The sequence below is a fragment of the Ruditapes philippinarum genome, unplaced genomic scaffold (genome assembly GCF_026571515.1).
Source record: "Ruditapes philippinarum isolate M1 unplaced genomic scaffold, ASM2657151v2 ctg2376_1_1_1_1, whole genome shotgun sequence".
Classification (NCBI taxonomy): domain Eukaryota; kingdom Metazoa; phylum Mollusca; class Bivalvia; order Venerida; family Veneridae; genus Ruditapes; species Ruditapes philippinarum.
The window spans coordinates 359,527-377,369 of NW_026851631.1; the positions used below are offsets into that span (position 1 = coordinate 359,527).

The 17,843-nt window shown below is 32.1% G+C and overlaps 2 protein-coding genes across 2 annotated transcripts; both read right to left on the reverse strand.

The window, feature by feature from the left end:
• Positions 1–22: 22 nt before the first annotated feature.
• LOC132720508 (sushi, von Willebrand factor type A, EGF and pentraxin domain-containing protein 1-like) lies at positions 23–3,211 on the reverse strand. The gene is made up of 5 exons (XM_060704695.1): positions 3,010–3,211; positions 2,571–2,744; positions 2,053–2,226; positions 737–910; positions 23–377 (listed from the first exon to the last, which is right to left on the reverse strand). Exons 1-5 carry the CDS (start codon positions 3,209–3,211, stop codon positions 184–186), a joined length of 918 nt encoding a protein of 305 aa, XP_060560678.1. The 3' UTR covers positions 23–183.
• Positions 3,212–9,342: 6,131 nt separating this feature from the next.
• On the reverse strand, positions 9,343–14,210 carry LOC132720601 (sushi, von Willebrand factor type A, EGF and pentraxin domain-containing protein 1-like). Its single transcript, XM_060704797.1, has 6 exons — positions 14,018–14,210; positions 12,853–13,026; positions 12,339–12,512; positions 12,078–12,251; positions 9,698–9,872; positions 9,343–9,510 (listed from the first exon to the last, which is right to left on the reverse strand). Exons 1-5 carry the CDS (start codon positions 14,208–14,210, stop codon positions 9,817–9,819), a joined length of 771 nt encoding a protein of 256 aa, XP_060560780.1. The 3' UTR covers positions 9,343–9,510; positions 9,698–9,816.
• Positions 14,211–17,843: the final 3,633 nt, after the last annotated feature.

Consider the following 17,843-nt stretch of genomic DNA (forward strand, 5'->3'; position numbering starts at 1 on the left):
TATCACATTTCCTTTAAAATTTTATTGTTAGGGGTTTTATAGAATTAGTTCCTATATTTCAATATGTCAAAAAGTATATTTTAAGTAATAAATGATATTGTGATTCTCTGTCAGTGGAGTGTTTCATTTAAAAATCTATTTCGCATGAAACTCAAAACGTTTTATATAAAAAGAGTGAAGAAACTAACACGAAAACTTCATACTTATAATTTTACATGAAGTATTATCCCATTTCCCAGTACCACGACACATTATGGTTTCTTTAGTCGCGTTATTGCCAATATTGCACGTCACTTCAGCTAAAGCACCGAATGAGCTATTTCCGTCCTCTTTCAAAGCAATGCTTCCATTATCAATTGGTGGAAGTATTCCACAATCTGCAGGAAAGTAGATAAATATAAAACTTTGATTACTTTATTTTATATTCCTCTTGAATATTGAAATAAAATACGCTTTATTATCGGAAAATGAGAAATGGATAGTTCTAAAAGTTGAACGTACATATCTATTAAGGTACAAGTATGTGAGTCCTATAAATAAAAGATATGTCGCAAAACCTTCAATCAGAGATATTGTCAAGATATTAATTCAAATAATTCAAAACAATGGGGAAGTACATGTTGCATTAATACGTGTTTATAAACTAAAACATGAATTTTAATGACAATGGCATAAATGGAATCAACTCAAGCTTCCAAAATTATTTCAAGTGATCAACATTAAAAACATTACATACCAATTAAACAACATCCAACGACATCCCATTCCCCTGTTTCGCGACATTCGATTATATCAAGAGTCTCGTTGAAGCCATGTTCACATACTACCTCCGCCAAAGCTCCGTATGTGGTATTTCCTACTTCTTTTAGGTCAATGGTTCCATTAGATATCGTTGGGACATCTCCGCAGTCTGCAAATTTATGAAATAACCATGATAATTACTGTAACCCAACTAATATTAGCGACAATATACTATTCGCTATATTTGATGACGGCAATAAAACGCAAATATAAAATTGCAGGATTATGTCTACAAGATTTCGTCAAAAAAATGTAAAAAGAAATTATGGTTTACATATCTTGTCTAGACTCTGTTGATAATGACTTACACGAGCGAATATTAGAATTTCATGGGGACATGTTTGAGCACAACAGAAATGTAAAATACATTGTCGTAAAAAATAAAAACTCAATTTATTAAAGATCCTGTAACACAATTTTTATGGTTTTAATTCATAAATATGATGTTCAAATTAAGATTTGTCAATATTGTTAGTTCTAATAAGCATTATTTATAAAGGTATTACCTAATTTAACATTTCATGTAAATAAAGGGAGGTAATTAGAAATTCATTTTCTATAAATTTTAAGTTAAATTTTCCAATAAGAAATGAATGCATGTTATTTATTGATTCAATATAATGTGCACAATATTTGCAGTACACATTTTACATATTCTTCGATGTTTGAAAATCGTTTTATTTGCATAACTATATACATATATATTATTGTGCAAGTGTGGTATACACATAATAACAATATCAATCACAAAACGTACAGGATCTTTAATAAATAGGTTTCTATTTACATCGAAGGCAGTGTCATAATCAGAATTTAACATACGTGCACATTATGATCATAGTGTCAATCACGAACGTACCGGTATACTTCACGGAACATGAATTTGATTTTTTTAAATATCTTAACGTTTTTACATTAATAAATATATATTAATTGTTGACTTAATTTACATATTTTCATCACACTCTTACTAAATGTTCCGTAGAGTAATGATATCATTTTAATACCAGTACATTATTTCAAATGCCAAGTTAAAAAAAATAGTTTATAAAACAATGTTTGAAATAATTCTATACAAACATAAATTGAAATAATAACTCCGCATCAGTCGTCTATTCGAAGTTGCTTACTAAAATGACAATTCAGCATCGGTCGGATATTTCACTTAAAATTATATTTTCCGTTTGAAATAATAATAATATGTTTAAATTAAAAAGAAAGAAATAAGGAAAGAACACGTAAGCTTCATACTTATAATTTCACATGAAGTATTATCCCATTTCCCAGTATCACGACACATTATGGTTTTTAAAGTCGCGTTATGGCCAATGTAGCACGTCACTTCAGCTAAAGCACCGAATGAGCTATTTCCGTCATCTATCAAAGCAATGCTTCCATTATCAATTGGTGGAAGTATTCCACAATCTGCGATAAAGTAGATAAATATAAAACTTTGATTACTTTATTTTATATTCGTCTTTAATATTAAAAAATGCGTTTTATTCACAGAAAACAAGAAATGGAAAGTTACAAGTATGTTCGTCCTATGGCTAAAAACATATGTGGCAAAACTCAGAATAAGATATTTTCAATATATTTTAATTTGTTAATTCAAAACAATGATAGAAGACGTCATGTCTTGTGAATACATGTCGAACATGCAAATATATAATTATTACGACAATGACATCAAGGGAGACAACTCAAGCTTCCATAATAATTTCACAAGTTTAGTATAACTAGTGATTAACATTGAAATCATTATATACCAATTAAATAACATTCAACGGCATCCCATTCCCCTGTATTGCGACATTCGATTATATCTAGAGTTTCGTTATAGCCATTTTCACATACTACCTCCGCAATAGCTCCGTATGTGGTATTTCCTACTTCTTTTAGGTAAATGGTTCCATTAGATATCGTTGGGACATCTCCACAGTCTGCATATATATGAAATCACCATAGTAACTTCTGTAAACAATAGCATGCATATCTTCAAGCTTGATATTTCCCGAATAAGACATTTTTCTACATTTTGTTAAAATCTTAACATTTTAATTGTCTATAAATCATTTACAGCATATTTTGCACTAAAACAATTAAATGGTAATTTCGTTCTGCTTTAAACATTCGAAAATAAAATAAATTAAAGGTAAATTAAGACCCAATAAATTTGGACAAGATGTTTATTATATATGTATAAACCTATTAAGTAACAAGCAGGAACATCCCATTCTCCGGTGTCGTGACATTCTATAATGTTTATGGTTTTATTATAGCCTGTGTTACATGTAACTTCAGCTAAGGCGCCGTATGTAGTATTGCCTTCATCTATAAGTGTTATGTCTCCATTCGATATTACTGACACGTTTCCACAGCCTACAAAATCATTTTTGATGTAATACATTGATTTTATTTAGGCTTGGATTTCTTCAAAAACATATTTTACATTTAGATACAATTAAAAAGTTAAAATGAAAAACTTCAGTTTGTTTTCATTCTGTTCGTTATATAATATTTTCGTATTATAACAAAGCTTAACGTTTCAGTAATTCGTGTCCATATTACTTTTCGTATCGTGTTTTAATACTACGAAACAGTCTGAAAAAGTGAGATGTCTTTGTCTCGAGTAACTTATTTGATATAAGAAAAAGAAATGTAAGCAGTAATAGTGTTATTTTACACCTACCTAAGGAACAATGATAAAAATGTCAAACTTCAGTTGAAGTCTTGAACAGGATCAAGTCAAAATTTGTTTTCACAAATTTAAACTATATCATTGATTAATAAAAGTAATAAAAAATACAAAAATCGTTTAAAGCGTTCAAAAAGTTAAAAACAAAAAATTATCTCCCTTATTAAATCGAAATTAAAGCGTACCCCAGACCCCGGAAACCCGGAAATGTAGGGAACCAAAGAGGGTTTAAATGGGCCAGTTCACGGGTTTTATGTCCCCCAAAAGACCAAAATGTTTTTTTAACAACATCAAATAAAGCCACTTTTCCCCGTTGAAAACCCTCAAGGAACCGGTCCCGAAATCATTTTACATATTTGCAAAAAAAACCTTTTCAATAAATTTTTTATTTTCCCTAATGAACACCCTAAAAAAGTAAAAATTTTTTGATTTTTAAAATCTCCCGGACAAATACTAAAAAATTTCGGGTCTATCTCCCCTTAAAGAATTTTTTAAAGAAATTATGAAAAAACTGAAATTTAATATTAAAACAAAAAACCCCAAAAAACACTTTCCCAAACCCTTTGTGTCGGGGTAAAATATGAAAAAGGGAAAAAGATTTGAATAGAGTGGACTAGATGGTATGGTTTATTGTTACAGTATTTTACATGAGTTTTGTTTAAAATATTTAAAAATTATAAAACTTATAATTTATATAAAGTTTAACCTGATATCATTTTACGAAAGCAAATGCACTTTTCTTTCAATTTCTGTCCTGTTCTTTAGATCAAAACTATTACGAAATTTTCAAAAACTGTGTACTTAGGAATCTCAAATGGTTTGATATTACTTAAGAATCGATGTACCTATTAAATAACATGTTGTATTATCCCATTTTCCTGTTCCTAGACACAGTATAGTGTCTACTGTCGCGTTATATCCTGTTGAACATGATACATTTGCTATCGCGCCATACGTGGTATTTCCATCTTGTTCAAGAGTAATTTGTCCATTAGCGATGACCGGAACAGCCTCACAATCTTAAAATATACCTCAAAATGAATTGCATTTTGAAAATGGTCTGACAATAATGTTTATTTCATGTATATTTTTTTTTTACATATATAATAAAATGTGCATGATATTTTAGTTTAAAGATTGTATTACTAAGACAAGTATTTCAACTATAATAATTTCTTCATCCATTATTTTTAAATGATTAAAAGTTACCTAATATTTTACACTGTGGAGTTTCCCATTTTCCTGTTTCAAGACAAAGTATTGTTTCGGAGGTTGCATTGTAGCCACTGTTACATATAACTTCGGCTTGTTTACCATATGTAGTATTTTCAGATTCTTGTAATGCCACAATCCCATTTAAAACGTCTGGCACAGCGTCGCAATCTAATCAGTAATGAATATTTGTATGTTCAATCAAATTTATGTGTTGACAACCCATGTGCGAAATTTCAGATTATTCGGAAACTCTGATTTTCAAGAATAATCAATTTCATTGTTTAAGATGACCCAAAACTTAAATTAAAATTTGGGATAAGAATCGCCCATACAATCGATTTCAATTTGATACTGGGTATATTAAAGTTTGCATGTTTCTCCGTTTTAAGTGCAAAAGTAAAAATCTGATGAATTTAAAATTATATATTTTATTATTGATTTTTTAATTTGTTTGATACTTTAATGGAAATTCTGTCTGAGCATATGCCGACTTTTAAGTTTAAGTTGTGGAGAAAAATTCAGGTGCCCCTCCGTATTTCATTCAGGCACGAGCGGACCTACATCATGCAAGCAATGTTACTTTCTAACGTAACTAAAAATGTGTCCATGGACCACGGGTGCCCCTATTATCCATTATTTTGTCAAATCTACTGGGCTTTAGGGCAAAAAACGTGACACAAGTTTGGGAAAAATGTTTTTTTAAAAAGACCAAATCACAAAAAAAAACCAAAATATGAATAAAAACCCACAAACAAAACCCCAAAGGGGCCAAAAACATAAAGCTGCCCAAATTTTTAAAATTACAGGAAACCCCAAGGGCAAAAAATTTTTGAGCTATGCATGAACAATTATATAATTCATTCTAAGTAAAGATCAATAACTCTAATAAATCAGAAAAATCCTCTTGCAAAATCACAAGGTGCACAGCTTCATAGTGATGTTGATAGTCATTTATTTTTAAAGTTGGTTGATTTCAACTCAAGCACTTAAAGTACACATAACACTACGTTTTTTGAATGTTTTTACTACGTCAATGGCAATTACTCTACAAATACTCTATAAATCCATAAAACCTCAAATTGCATAACTACGTATGTGACCAGCTTTTCTGTAAAGTTTCATGACTTTAGATCAAATACTTTTGAGATATATCGTACATGTTCACGTTAAGAATAGCAAATTCGTACTACTAGAAATTCAGGGGCAAGTAGAAATGTGACCATAGGACACGGGTGCCTCCACACTCCATTACTGTTTTGTCAATCTTATGACTCTATGTCAAAAATGTTTTGGGCTACATGTGCCACAAGTTAAAAACTAAAAATCTTTTACTGAGTTAAGGGCAAAAACTTTACAAATACTGAATAAATCTACAAGCGAACTCCAAAGTGCATAAGTACATATGCTGACCAACATTCTTGTAAACTGTCAAGCTTACAGGTCAAATACTATTTGAGCTATGCATAAATAAGTTGAAAATTGCAAATGTATACTAAGACAATGGCAATAACTTTAAAAAAATCCACGGGCAAAATCCCAGGTGCATAGCTTCACAGTGGCGTTGATTTATTTCTGTAAAGTTGGTTAATTCTAACTCAATCACTCAAGGAACAAGTAACACAACATAATGAGACGGTTTTAACTAAGTCAAGGGCAATAACTCTACAAAACTGGATAAATCCACGTGCACAACTACACATGCTGACCAACATTCATATAAGGTTCATGACTCTAGGTTAAATACATTTTAAGCTAAGTACGACACAAATTAAAAATTGCAAATTTTCGCTAAGTCAGAGGCGATAACTCTGACAAAACAAATAAATTGAAAAGCGAAAACCCAAGTGCTCGACTTCACATGCTAATTAACATTCATATAAAGTTTTATGACCCTAGGTCAAATACTTTTTGAACTACGTGTGACACAAGTTGAAAATTGCAAATATTTACTAAGTCAATGACTATAACTCTGCAAATACTAAAATAAATCCACAAGAAAATACCCAGGTGCACAGCTACACAGGCTGATCAACATTCCTTTAAGGTTTCATGACTCAAGGTCAAATACTTTTGAGTTTCGTGAGACACAAGTTGAAAATTTTTAACTTTTACTAAGTTGGATGGACGAAGAGACGGAAGTTCTTACGGGACAGTTATAATGTTGCTACTCTATTATTCTCTCTTTTTTTCTGTTCTGTTTAGCCACATAATGAAGATACTACATAAAACATTACGGAATAAATGACATCAAAGAGGAAGAACATTTACCTATTGTCCCTCTAACCACTTTATTATTGTCCCGTTTGTGCGGACGGATGGATGGATGGACACGGGTAAATCTAAATGCCGCCCCCCTTCTAAAGTGGGGGGGGGCACAATAACTCTAGAAATACTGAATAAATCCACAACGGAGACCCCTGGTGCACAACTACATATGCTGACCAACATTCCTATATTTAAAGTTGCATGACACTATGACAATTACTTTTTGAGCTTCGTGCGACACAAATTGAAAATTGGAAATTTTTTATTAAGTCAAGGGCATAATTCTGACAAAACAGAATAACTCTAACAGCGAAACATCAGGTTCAAAAGTTCACATCTTGATCAATATTCCTGTAAAGTTTCATGACAATAGGTCAAATACTTTTTGAGCTACGTGCGATAAAAGTTGATAATGGCAAATTTTACGAAGTCAAGGGCAACAACTCTGACAAAACAGATTAAATTAACATTTTTAAACCTCAGGTGCACAACTCCACATGCTTAGCAACATTTCTGTAAAGTTTCATGACCCTAGGTCAAATGCTTTTTGAGGAACGTGTCACATAAGATGAAAATTGCAATTTTTTTTACTAAGTCAAGGTCAATGATTACAAATGCTGAATAAATCCATACGCAAACACCCAGGTGCACAACTACACATGCTGACCAATATTCCTATTAAATATGATAAACAAGATCAACAAGGAAAGGTGCTGTTAAATAAACGCAACCCTCCACACACACAGCAAACAAGAAAATCGGCAGGGAGCCCAAGGAGGACCCCCAAACAGAAAACAGGCAGGGCATAAGGAAAAGCAAGGTAGGCTAAATCAAAAGTTCCTTGGTTCCAGGGTCAAATAGGTTCTAGCTACGTGGCAACATAAAAGTGAAACAACCTACGGATGGAAATGGACGGATAGACGGAGGTTGTAATCATTTTTTTATAATGTGCTCCACTTTAAAAAGCTATTAAAACAGAAATGAAATGAACTTAAAAGAAAAGAAAAGTTTACCTTTTTGTCCCTCTAACCACATAATAAGTGTCCCGCGAGAGCGGACGGACGGATGGACCCGACAAGGGTAAATCTAAATGCCCCCCCCCCCCCTGTGGGAGCACAAAAAAATAATCAAAAAGCCGAGCAATGACACTTTTTTGTTGAATTTTACATTGCACTTAATTTTGCAGCAAGACTTCAAGTGCTCTTCCCTCATTTAGACATGAAAGGGCACGCGAGTAGTACCACCGACGTTCCGAAAGGTAGCTGAATAGGTTTCTCTCATAAAACTAATATTGAGAAAGTTTTTTTTTCCGATCAAACATAGAATATGATTGGTTTCTATTTGTAGATAACTTAACAACCTATGTCGTCTTTTTTATTTCTGTTATTATTTGATAAAATACTTGTACGAACATATATTTTATTTATTAGTGACTGTGGTTAATCTTTTACAGCCGAATTTAAACACCATACCTATCAAATTACATCCAGTAACATCCCAGTCACCAGAGTCCCGACATTCTTGATATTTTGCGTCTCCCTTATAACCTGTTTTGGGATGTTTACTTTCCGCAAAAAACGCCGTTTTGTGTTTTCCCTTTCCTTTTTGGGGGGTTTGCTTTCCCTTTTGGAAAATTGAAAGGTAGGTTACCCCAGTCTAAATTAAAATAAAAAAACAAAAAAATTTTTAACCCGATGAAAAGATAAAATAGAATTGTGCATTTTTTAAAATCATCCCCTTTTCCCGTAAAAATTCCACTGGTAGTGTAAACAGTTTTTTGCCTAGAAAAAATCCCCGGGTTGGTTTTTTTATTTAAGACTATGTTAAATTTACATCGTTTCCCCTGAGTTTAAAAAAACAAAAATATTTATCAACAATACTATAACTGTTCAACACCTTTAGAAATGTGATACTAGTGTCTGTTTTCACATGTAAAATAGTCATTAGATTATTGACACAAAAACTATCAGACTTATAAAACAGCACTTAAGATTTCTTTTTTTTTTCACTACTTTATTCATAATAAATAGTTTATGTATTGTGCAACATTTTGATAATAACAATATTTACACGTTCAGAGCTTTTATGACTCACAAAATGAAAAGATTTGAATGGGAGGGAGTCTGGAGGAGAAGGTTTCTTCATTTAATATAAAACCAGATTTGTGAAAATATTTTGCCTTGCTTATAAAGTTTCACCTGATTATGAATATAATTCAAGGAAGCAAATTAAGTTTCCTTTCTTTATCTTTCCCTTTAATTAAAACAAAACTGAATTAAACTATTAAAACCGATTTCCCCTAACAACTGTGTCTACGTATGTCAATGTTTCTGTCACGTATAGGTGAATCAATTTACCTATTGAATTACATGTTGCATTGTCCCATTCGCCTGTTTCTAGACACAGTATAGTGTCTATTGTCGCGTTATATCCTGTTGAACATGATACATTCGCTATTGCACCATACGTGGTATTTCCATCTTGTGTAAGAGTTATTTGTCCATTAGCGATGACCGGAACAGCCTCACAATCTTAAAATATAACTCAAGATAAATTTCATTTTTAACATGGTCTATACAATTGTGTTTATTTCATGTATGACTTTTACACATTTAATAAAAATAAATATGATATTTTAGTTTACATTTTTATCACTAAGCCAAGTATTTCAAATTGAATAATTTCTTCATTCATTATTTTTAAATGATTAAAAGTTACCTAATATTTCACACTGTGGAGTTTCCCATTTTCCTGTATCTAGACAAAGTATTGTTTCGGAGGTTGCATTGTAGCCACTGTTACATATAACCTCGGCTTGTTTACCATATGTAGTATTTTCAGATTCTTGTAAGGCTACAATCCCATTTAAAAACGTCTGGCACAGCATCGCAATCTGGTCAGTAATAAATATTTGTATATTTAATCATATTTATGCGTTGACAGCCGACGTGCAAAATTCTAGATTATTCACAAACTCGGATTTTCAAGAATAATAAATTTCAATGCGTAAAATGACCCAAAATTAAAAATTGGGATAAGGATAAAAATCACACATAAAGTCGATTTTCAATTTGATACTGAGTATTTATATTTTTGCATGTTTCTCCGTTTTAAGTGCAAAATTTAATATCTGTATGAATTTAAAATAATATATATATATATTTTTTATTTAGTTTGATACTTACAGAGCACATTGAAGTTTAAAGATGTACTATGCTCCAAATTTGATTTCAGAAAAATATTAACAATGGATACACATTCTCATTATATATATAAAAATAAACATGTTTTGAATTAATAACAAAGTAGAATATGCTATTTTGTTTAACTCTAAACACTATAGGTGGTCATAATAAGAATATAAATTATATTAAAAAAACTGGCATTATTTTAAGGAAAAGACAACTTTACTTGACCTGTAATAGGGAAAACAGCTTCCCATTCATAAGTTTATTCATTCTTTTATCCAAATCAATATATTCAATAAGAATTTCAAAATATTTCAATAAATTTCTATGTTAAAAATAATTTACTGAAGGATGAGCAAGGTATATCTTTAAGTGTTGGAGGAAAATCCTCAGGTGCCCCTCCGTATATCATTCAGGTACGAGCGGAACTACAGTATGCTAGCAAAATAGCTTCCTAAAATAGCTCAAAATGTGTCCTTGGGACACGGGTGCCCTGATACTCCACTGTTTTGTTAATCTACTGACTCTTAGGTCAAATTTTCTTGGGCTGGGTTTGACATAAGTTGAAAACTGAATTTTATTTACTAAGTAAAAAAAGAATAAATCCACAAGCAAACCCCAAGGTGCATAACTACACATGCTAACCAACATTCTTGTATACTTTCAGGACAACAGATCTAAGCTTTTTTAGCTTTGCATGAATAAGTCTATAATTCATACTCAGTCAATGACAATAACTCTAATAACACAAAAAAATTCAACCTACAAAACCACAAGGTGCACAGCTCTTCAGTGTTGTTGATCATCATTCCTGTAAAGTTGGTTGATTCTAACTCAAACACTCGAGGAACACATAACAACAAACTTTTGGAATGGTTTTTACTAAGCTAAGGGCAATTACTCTACAATACTGTATTAATCCATAAAACCCAAAACTGCATGTCTATATTATGCGACCAGCATTTCTGTAAAGTTTTATTACTCTATGTCAAATACTTTTTGATATATACATGCTCAAGTACAAAATTGCAATTTTTTACTAATTCAAGGGCAATAACAAAACAGAATAATGCCACAATTGAAATAATAGGTGCACATCTTCACATGTTGAGCAACATTCCTGTAAAGTTTCATGACCCTAGGTAAAATAATTTCTAAGCTACGTGTGAAGCAATTTGAAAATTGCAAATTTGTACTAAGTCAAAGTCAATTACCCTGCAAATACTGAATAAATCCGCACGCAAACACACAGGTGCTCAACTACTCATGCTGACCAATATTCCTATAAGTTTCATGGCTCTAGGTCAAATATGTTTTGAGCTACGTGCGACACAAAATAGAACCGATGGATGGACGGAAAGACGGATGGACGGACAAAGGTAAATCTAAATTATCCTCTCCCCCTATAGTGGGGGCACAATAATAATAAACCCGAGCAATTATACTTTTCTTTGTTGAATTTTAAGTCCAACCAGCACCTTCCAGCTTTGCTTTTGCAGAAAAACTTTAGGTGCCCTTCCCTTATAAAGACAAAAAAGGCACCTTAGTAGAACCACTAACGTTCCGAAAGCAAACTGAATAGCTTCCTCTCATGAAAGAATCCACAGTTCCTATCGTAATTTGAACCCACAGCGGTGAAAGGCAAGTGGAAGTATGACATATATGTTGGAACCATAATAATTCAGCAAACCATTGAATACATTTTTTTCCATTCGGAACAATTATTGATTCCTTGTATTGTCTCTTCTTCATGCTTGTTTTAAATAAAAGCGCCAAAGGTTTTATGTAGTTAGACTTTACTTCTGCTTTAAGGTGCTGTTGAAAAAGTTATTCCATATCGTTCTATTATAAAATAAGAATTATATTTAATATGTAAAACATATTTTTTCTTTTATAAGTTAATCACATACCTAGTATCTGACATCCAGTTATTTCCCAGAGTCCCGTTTCTAGACATTGTATTATGCCTTTGCTTAGATTGTAGCCCGTTTCACAGCTTACGTTCGCAAGTGCGGTATAGGTTGTGTTATTTTCTTCTAGAAGAGTGATGGTACCTTTTGTAACAACAGGTACTTCTCCGCAATCTAAAAAAGAAAAATAATAAATCATAATAAGTTAGCTAATGATTCTTAGTCATTTCACACCAGATATCATATATGAAGAATACTTACCAACTATTTCGCAACTAGTTTTATCCCATTTTCCAGTGTCAAGACATTGTATTGTTTCTGAAGTAGTATTATAGCCTTGTTCGCATGTAACAACTGCTTCTGTGCCATAAGAGCTCAGTCCATCCACTTTTAACACTACATTGCCATTATCTAGCTGTGGAACAGTTCCGCAATCTAAACAATTAATAGAATACAAAGTTGATAAAATGACTTGTAAGGAAATAGTAGGGAAGGCTTCAAACTATGAATGATCATATAAATTAGCAAGATTAACAAATTCTAAACTGAGACTGAATGTCGCAGAATTAGACATTAATAACATGTTAGTAAACTTAAATTGAGAAATGCTTTTTTCGATTAAACATAAAATATTATTCGATTCCAATATATTTGTAGATAACTTATCACTCTAGGTCGTCTTTTCGATATGTTATTATAAGATAATATGATTGTACTACATATTATCAATTGCGACTGTGGTTAATCTTTTAAGATGATTTTTATATCACCATACCTATCAAATTACAATCAGTAGCATCCCAGTCCCCGGTGTCCCGACATTCTATGATTTTTAGCGTCTCATTATAACCTGTTTCGCATGTCACTTCCGCTAAAGCGCCGTAAGTCGTGTTTCCATCTTCTATAAGGGTTATGCTTCCATTCGATATTAATGGTACGTTTCCACAGTCTGTTAAAATAAAAACGAGTTAAATTAGTTAACAAGATTGATCAAAATAAGATTGTGCGTGTCGTTATATTATCGAGAGTGACCGTTCCACTGGTAATTATAGCAGCATTTTCGTCTAGAAATCGTATAGGTTGATGTATACTGTAAAATATATGTTACATCGCTTTACAGTGTTTTGCAATGCTGACATCTTGATTTTTCTCAATTAAGCAGCAAGAATACTGAATCTCATTGTTTATATACTAAAGTATGACAAAAATAATAAGAAGCAAATTCTTAGATGTACAACTTCACATGCATAAAGTTTCATGACGGTCTAAGTCAAATATGTGAATTACGCACAAAAAAGTTGAAAATTGCAATTTTTTCTATGTCAAGGGCAATTACTTTACAAATATATCGACAAGCAAACCCTCAGGTGCATAACTATACATGCTGACCAACATTCCTTGAAAATTTCATAACTCCAAGTCAAATACCTTTTGAACTTTGCGCGACACAAGTGGAAAAAATCAAATATTTTCTAAGTCAAAAAGAATAACTCACCGCGATAACGTAAGCTGCACAACTTCACAAGCTGATCAATAGTCCTGTAAAGTGTGTTGACTCTAGGTCAAAGACAAATGTAAGTGTACTCCCCCCAAGAGTTGGGGCATAAAAATACTAAATAATGTCTCAAAGCACGTTCATTAATTTGCAAGAAAGTTAAAACATCTTTCTTCAAATAAGCATTTATATACAATGACGCTACCTAGCTTACGAACGTCGATGGTCCTATTCAGGTACCCGTTCGTGCCTGAAACAATGCAAAGAGATTAACCTGGAAATTTTTTCAATCGATAAAGCTCGAAAGCTACAATATGACCTTATAGCGTTGGTGCAACATAAAACAAGACCAAACCAAACAAATCAATGTCGTTACAGTCAGCATGACACTGTAAACTTTAAACTTTTGGATAAAATGTCTCTATAAAACAAAATAAGTACACACCAACAATATCACAAGTCGTGTTATCCCATTTCCCATTATCGCCACACTCTATGGTAGGTAAGGTTGTATTATAGCCGGTGTTACATCTAACTTCTGCAAGAGCACCATAAGAGCTATTTCCAGCCTGGTTTAAGGTTATGGATCCACCATTAATCAACGGAACAGTTCCACAATCTGCAAAGGTGTTTATCATGTTTATCAAACATCAAAACATCTATTCTACTTAAAAAGAAGTATCATTCATTTTTCAATACAGTTTATCAATAGTAACTCATAATGTAATTACCTTACCAAATTATATAAGAATCAAATCAGCATTGTGGAAATAATCTTGTTTATCAAAGTCAATATTGTTCTGACCAAACAATTCTAAAGGGTTTGCAAGTCAAATACGAAATGCACAAGCTTTTATTAACATGTGATTGGTGCTGCATTTCATCTGTTTTTGCATTATTATGAATGTATAAACTTGCCAATAAGATCACATGTAGGTTTATCCCATTCGCCAGTATTGTTACATTCTAAAATATCTCGCGATTTGTTATAACCTGTGTCACATATCACTTCAGCTAAAGCACCGTATGTGGTATTCCCGTCTTCTACAAGTTCTATGCTCCCATTCAAAACTGATGGGACTTTTCCACAGTCTAAATAAAAAAAAACAAAAAAAAAAACATCGCCATTGTCTAAAAAAGACATTAAACTAAACACCAAATATGCTGCATAGAATTACAACACAATGACAGGGAATAAAGATATAAATACGAATTTGAAATCAAATTAAGTGGTGCTTGTCCTTGTTGTGAGTTACATGCTCATAAAAATGGCCTTACAAAGGCAGGTAACTGTAAAGGAAGAAATGTGACCTATACTCGAAACATTGTTACAGTTATGATTCTCTTTAATAATGCATATTTTAAATATATTCTTTTCACTTGCTTATCTTCTTCTATGTGTAAAAACTGGAAAAATTCTGTAGGATTTTTTCATCTTATAACAATTTACATAGTAAAATTGAAATTGATGATAAATTAGTACAACGAACAATACATATACCTAACTTACAGATTAGGTAGTGTTTTATTGCAACACTTTCACTTTTATAGGTTGCATACAAGTACATAGGTATTAAAGTGCAATCAACATGACTAGAGTTGGATGAAACTGACAATTTTCCATGAAAAGATTGAAAAATGTACCTATTTATAAATTCACTGACGCTAAATCAATGGTCTTCAAATAAAGTTAAAAAAGTAAAGAAATATCCTTGTGATTTACAATCTGATTTAGAAAACAACACACCAATAATATTGCAAGTGATGTTTTCCCATTCCCCTGTGTCCAGACAAACTATGGCATTTAATGTCGCGTTATAGCCTGTGTTACATGTTACTTTGGCTAAGGCGCCGTATGAGCTATTTCCCTCCTCTTGCAAAATAATGTTTCCATCATTTATAAACGGCACATCTCCACAATCTGCAACAATAACACCAATTTTAATACAAGCAGAAAAAAATCTTCCTTTTTTTCTTTTTTTTTTGTCATACAATTCAGAAATACGTGCATTCTTTCTTTTCTTGTTTTTCCTTTTTGTTTCTTTTTATTTAAACAACAACATTTTTTTTTTTTGCATTTTACAAAAACTTATCGTTAATAGGTAATACTATATATCATTTAATTTATCTTTTAACGAATTTAATTAGACTTGCTGTTGTTGACATGATGGTACGTTCTCTTGTACCACAACAAGATATAACAATGGTGATACAAAAGGAAATATCAACTGTTGCATATAACAAATAATTAGGTAGTATCACAAACCAACAACAGTACAAGTCGCGTTTCCCCATTCTTCCGTATCAAGACAGTGTATAGTATCTAGCGTTGTGTTATAGCCTGTGTTACATGTTTCTTTGGCTAAGGCGCCATATGAGCTATGTCCCTTCTTGCAAAAATATGTTTCCATTATTTATAAACGGCACATCTTCACAATTTGCAAATATAACACCCACCAATTTTGTTACAAGCACAAAGAATTCTTCTTTTTTTTTGGTTATACAATACAGACAACTATTTTTGTTGTCATACAATACAGACAAGTATTTAAATGTTTCCTCAGAAAGCAACAAAATGCATGTTTTAGTCAGAATAGATTTTAAGAATCTTACAATGGCTGCCGGTACAGACCGAAATATCTTACTCGAGGGTAACTGTTTACGGCGGTAACGAGGCTCTACCGAGTTTCCACTGAACAATTACCCGCGAGTTAGATATTCCCGTCTGTACCAACAGCCGGCGTTTGATTTTTTTTATCGTGCATATTACATGTCAATTATTTTCGGATCATACATTTTGAAACAGTACGCAATTCTTTTCTTGTAGTTATGCATGAACTTATAACTTCATTCATAAAGGAAAATTGACGTCATACTGAGAACGTAATTCATTCATAAAAGTCGCGCGGCAATGACATCATTTAAAGCACGCGACTTGTCTTACATGGGCTGTTAGATAGAGTTTTCAAGCACCGGTGTAAACGGTATGATATGCAAGAAATGTATTTGAAATATTTAAGAAATTATCAACGTTTATCTACGCATGATAAGTGCGATATCATGATGAGATCATGACAAAAAATATAAAAGACAATGACAATAAGCAATTTTATATCCGACCAACATACAGATTGTACTAAGCACAATTTTTCTTACCTATTATTTCACAAGTAACACTTTCCCAAGTTCCGTTACTAAGACACTGGATATATTCTTTACTGGAATTGTATCCATAGTCACATGTCACGTTTGCAACGGCACCATAGTTTGTGTTGTCACTGTCGATCGGTAAAATTGTCCCACGTTCTATAACCGGTACTGTATTGCAATCTGGTTTTATTGTACGTTTAAATATGAATTCATGTCGTTTGTCGAGGATTTTCTTAAGAATTACTGGGATACACACATTTTCTTTATTTATGCGAACATATAGAGTATAGAGCTATATTTTAAGACAACTTGATATAAATTCTCAGAAAGGTAGAAACTAATATTAGTAGAAATTATATGTTTTTTATCACTAAATAATATTGTATGTAAACAGAATCAAATGATATCATTGTTTATCAATGATGTTGTGATGCAGCATTCGCACTTGAGAAATTATGCAAGCATATTTCTTCAACACAAACACTTTTGGAAATATCATTTTTTACAATTCAAACAATAATTGTTTTAATTACGTGCAACTGACTTATAACTGTATACACCACTGCATTATTTTAGATATATGAAATAAAGTGTCCTTTTCCCGTCATTAAAAACAACACACATGTACATGAATTTTGCAGTTACAAAATACCACAATGAGGGACAACCTTACTAGGGTAAACATAGAAAAATGCTGTATAAACATACTTGCTACAATTATTGTGAATACCTTTTATTTTGCAGTAGTCACGTATACGTATTGACCATGTATCAAGTTCCTGACATGTTATCACAGGATTACTGCTTTCAAAACCTTCTATACAAGTTAATGTAGCGTTTGCTCCATATGTCGTTACTCCTTCCTCGTCAAGTATGTACTCTCCATACGGACTATGAGGTGGAAAGCTGCAGTCTAAACGATTTCAGAAATAAAACAAAATTCTTAGATTTATCACAATATGAAGAAAATCAGTCAGATGAGCAGCACGCTCCAGTGTTCTTAGAGCTCGATAAAAGTGTTAAAGCAAATTAGACAAGGTTGCATAATTCTGTTAAACTGGTGGACTATGTATAACGATGTAATTCATGTTGGAAGTGAAAACTTCAAAAATGCTTTTTTG

What these genes read in the sequence shown, in the direction of transcription:
- LOC132720601 (XM_060704797.1), bottom strand. Translation starts at nt 14,210, where the DNA reads ATGATAAACACCTTTGCAGATTGTGGAACTGTTCCGTTGATTAATGGT. An exon ending in CACGACTTGTGATATTGTTG is followed by an intron (nt 13,027 to 14,017) that starts GTGTGTACTTAT and finishes TTATTTTAACAG; the next exon opens with ACTGTGGAAACGTACCATTA. An exon ending in AACTAGTTGCGAAATAGTTG is followed by an intron (nt 12,252 to 12,338) that starts GTAAGTATTCTT and finishes TTTCTTTTTTAG; the next exon opens with ATTGCGGAGAAGTACCTGTT.
- LOC132720508 (XM_060704695.1), bottom strand. Translation starts at nt 3,211, where the DNA reads ATGTATTACATCAAAAATGATTTTGTAGGCTGTGGAAACGTGTCAGTA. An exon ending in TCCTGCTTGTTACTTAATAG is followed by an intron (nt 2,745 to 3,009) that starts GTTTATACATAT and finishes ATATATATGCAG; the next exon opens with ACTGTGGAGATGTCCCAACG. An exon ending in CGTTGGATGTTGTTTAATTG is followed by an intron (nt 378 to 736) that starts GTATGTAATGTT and finishes ACTTTCCTGCAG; the next exon opens with ATTGTGGAATACTTCCACCA.